At 56.1% G+C, this 4,127-nt stretch overlaps 1 protein-coding gene across 1 annotated transcript in view; it reads left to right on the forward strand.

Moving 5' to 3' along the window:
• CACNA2D4 (calcium voltage-gated channel auxiliary subunit alpha2delta 4) overlaps positions 1-674 on the forward strand; it is a 64,964-nt gene extending 64,290 nt beyond the window's left edge. Inside the window, exon 38 of the mRNA XM_043880788.1 lies at positions 570-674. Coding sequence (XP_043736723.1) covers positions 570-674 — 105 coding nt within the window. The remainder of the gene's footprint in view (positions 1-569) is intronic.
• Positions 675-4,127: the final 3,453 nt, after the last annotated feature.

Consider the following 4,127-nt stretch of genomic DNA (forward strand, 5'->3'; position numbering starts at 1 on the left):
TTCATCCCCAAACCTTTGACCTGTGCCCTTCAGACATGAGAGCGCTGGACACACAGTGTGCAGCTGTGAGGGCACCTGCTGGAACCGCCATCAGGGTGCATTCATGCAGGGAGGGACCCGGCAGTGTTTTTATGATGAGAGCTGGTCTCCCAGGGGCTAGGAAACACAGCTTCTCCACATCGCCCCCATCGCACTTGGATCCACAGGGTCCGGGCGGGTAGGAGGAAATGGTTAGACACATAACACTGTGGTGACCAGCCCTGAACACCAGAGTTGGGCTCTTTGTACTAGAGTGGTCCTTGCTGGACACGCTGCCTCCACAGCCAGGATGCTCCCAGAGTGCCAGGCTTCTCTGCAGTCACTCTGAGAGGATGACTCCACAGTCCTTCCACCTTCCTTCCCCTAGAAGTCGGGGGGTGTCTAAGAAAGGGGACTCCCACCACTTGCTGGAACTCCCCTCTCCCTCAGCCCTCGGTCCCTCTTAGCCCCAGAACCTCCCTCCCGACTCCCAGTCTCCCGGTCGCCTCTGCCTGGACGGGTACCTCACCAGGAGCGCTCTGGGTCCGCAGGAGAACGCCCAGGACTGCGGAGGTGCCTCAGACATCTCGGCCTCGCTCCCCCTGCTCCTGCTGCCTCTGTGGGCCTGGGTGCTGCCATCCCGGCTGCTGCGGTGACCCCGCCCCCTTGGGCCTGCTTTGACGCTGGAAGAGTCAGCAGTCCACCGTGCTGTCTGGCGCTCTACAGCTGGGTTCTCTCGCCCAAGGCCATGCTCATCACAGTCGTGGGCCTCCTGAGATTGCTGGAAGAGTCAGAAACCCGTCCTGAAGACCTTCTAGGGTGCTGGGTACCCTCCAGCCTGCATCTCAGTGGGCAGTTTCCCCCACCTCCTCTTGGGGAGTCCAGCATGAGCTCAACCTGGACCAAGACCAGAGAGCTTTAGTTCCATCTATTCCCCCAGAAATCCAGACCCAGCCAGAGACAGGGGCAGCTCTTTCTAATGAGCCTGGCTGGTCTTCAGTAGAATCCAAGGACTTAAATGTCCTGAGAAGGAGGAGAGGAATGAGGCTGAGGGCAGAGAGGGCAGGAGGGCAGGAACGCTTCCCACTGGAGATGTAGCTGCCCCAGGGTGAGGTGTACAGCGAGGCAGCTCAGTCTCACAGTTGAAGCTCAAAAAAGGTGTGTGTGTGTGTGTGTGTGTGTGTCTGAGAGAGAGAGAGAGAAGGACACATGGCTTCGTGTGATGCCCACAAACTATTGCTATTAAAAAAATTTCTATAAATGTCTTTGCAAAGCCCTAGCTTACCATTTGCCTCTCTCTAAGATAAAGCTAGTAGGTTAGCAATACAGCTGCTGCACTGGAGAAGGATGTAAGTCCAGGGCAGGGGGCAGGACCAGTTGCAGCCAGAGGGGTCCTAGCAAAAGACTGGTCTTCAGAGAGGCATAGTCAGGGGGGTCCTGAAGGTTCCAGACCCCCCGGAGGCCCAAGGACCCAGGGTGGTCTTTTTTTGGCTGCTGATCTACAGGAGAGAGCACCTGACTCTGACCTTGGAGCTGGAGCTTTGGGGAGCTTTCCCATTTGCAAACTGGAGTCCAGTGGGGGAGACGGATGCATCTGGGCACGTCCCTCCACCCAGGGATCTCGGGGCCACGGCTTCCTCCCACGCAGACCTGGTTCCCTAGGAACTGCGGTCCCCACTGCAGGAGCAACGCTGAAGGCAGAACCGCGCAGAAACCCTGGGGTGGCCTCCGATCTCTACCTTCAGCTGGCCTCCCTGGAAGAGGTGAACGTGATGTGTGAGGCATGCACGTGGTGTCCGTATCCTGAACCTGAAACCACATGGCCTACGGCCGGCACCCACAGCGTGTCACCTGCTGTCCTCTGAAGCACCTGCTTTCCTGGTGGAGGTGAGGGAGAAAGGACATTGGAACAACAGGCAAGGTCACAGGTGCCCGCCAGGTACAGGTGGGTGAGGAGGCAGCAGGGGGCCTGTCTCCCACCCCCTCAGCTCGACTCCCCACCTTCATGTCACAGAGCCCTCGAGGTGACAGCCCCTCCCTCACCATACCCTTCGGGGGCATCGGTGTGTGTCCAGACCCTGACTTCTAACCTCTCTCCAGGACAGCATCCTGTCCCCCCCGCCGCCCACTCCTGCCGCAACCGGGAAGAGTCTTTTCAGGCAATTTATCGACGCTCTTGGCCACACAATTTTAAAACCACACTTAGGAAGTACTGGGGCAGCTCCCAGCCTCAGCCCTGTCTCTGTGTGGCCAGGAGGGGGCTATGGGGCCAGGACTCCGTCAGAACCAATGGAAGCAAAAGCCATTGATACAATAAAGCTGCCCTTCACCTGGGAGAAGAGAACGTAAGTCCTGCCTTTGGAGGTCAGAGCTGTTCTTGCCCTTTTCTATTTTGGTGGTTCTAACCCTCCGCCACCCCCACCACCACCAACACGGCCCAGAGGACAGCAGGTGGCAGCCTAGCTCACGCTAAAGAGCCGTCACCTTGGTTTCAGACCAACAAGTGAAGTTGCTCACTCATGTCCGACTCTTTGCAACCGCATGGACTGTAGCCTACCAGGCTCCTCAGTCCGTGGAATTTGCCAGGCAAGAATACTGGAGTGGGTTGCCATTTCCTTCTCCGGGGGGAACTTCCCGACCCTGGGATTGAACCCAGGTCTCCCACATCGCAGGCGGACGTCTTACCGTCTGAGCCACTAGGGAAGCTCAGACCAACAAAGTTAAAACCAAAGTCACTGAATAGATGACAAGATTCTGGGGGAGAGAGTCCTTAAGTCCCTTTTCCTAAAGAACCTGTGGATGCCCGAGGGTGCCAGGGCTACCAGCTCTGTCCTCAGGGCAGGGGGGGGTGCCAGCTCCTAAGCCACCTCTGAGCGTGTTTTAATGCAAGCGCTGCTGAGGCGAAAAGGCCTGAGCACCGCTCCACAATGTCAAAGGGGAGTTCAGTCCAGAGGGCAAGGGAGCGGACATCTCCAAATCAAAGACACAAACTTGGGGAAGAATAAGGGCAAGAGCTTGGCATAGACGCCAGCCCATCCCTGCGGCTCAAGTGAGGGATGCTGACTTGGGGCGGGGTGGGGCGGGGACGAGTTCACAGAGGAGGAAGCAGCTGTCTCGGCAGGCCCGGGTGCTGTCTCCAGAGCACTGTCCCCAGGCCAGGGTGGCAGGGGTGGTGGTGACAGGCCATTCTTCCAGCCCGGCTAGACTCCCGCCATCACCACCGAAGGCAGAGTCACACTAGACCAGTTTGCCACAAGTCACGGGGCTGGAGGCAGGAAAACCCGTCCAGCAGGACACAGGGTGTGGGGTCAGCGCTTGAGCTCCGACAGAGCAGAACACTGGGAGATCAGGGGTTATTCCTGGGTGCAGTGGTGCCTGCAGGCGTCTCCAGGCCGCAGAGCCCTAGCAACTGTCAGGCCAGGATTCAAATGCGTCCTTATCCACTTCCTTTCCTGCACCACAGATATCACCATGAAAGGGATGCCTACAGACAGCTCAGCAAAGGACTTGGGAAAGCCAGGGGCTATCTGTAGGCCTCGAGGACGGTCACCCAGAGGAGGGCAGGAGGGACTCCCTTGGCAGTTAAGACCTGGCCTTCCAATGCAGATTCAACCCCTGGCTGGGGACTAAGATGCCACATGCCTTGCATCCAAAAAAATCAAAACATAAAAAAGCAATGCTGTAACAAACTCAATAGACTTTTTAAATGGCCCACATTAAAAACAAAAACAAAAACAGGACACAACCCAGTGTCCCACCCTCCAGGTTCCCTATGCAAAAAACCTATTCCTACACTTAAAATGAGAATTCATCCAAATGCTGGAAATTCCCCTGAAAAAAACTAAATATACCCAAGGCAAAAAGGGCTGGGACCTCCTCTCTTCTCTTAAATTACATAGAAGGGTTAACAAACCCCCAAAACCTTTCAGTCAAAATACATGAGGCTTTTATTTTTGGCCGTGCCATGCAGCAAGGGGATCTCAGTTCCCCAACCAGGGATCAAACCTGCAAACTCTGCAGTGGAAGCCAGAGTCCTAACCATGACCACCAGGGAAGTCCCTACATGAGACCATTCAATCTGAATTTTCGTCTTAGTGTAAACTGTGTCA

This window comes from Cervus elaphus, chromosome 22, assembly GCF_910594005.1.
Source record: "Cervus elaphus chromosome 22, mCerEla1.1, whole genome shotgun sequence".
Taxonomy (NCBI): domain Eukaryota; kingdom Metazoa; phylum Chordata; class Mammalia; order Artiodactyla; family Cervidae; genus Cervus; species Cervus elaphus.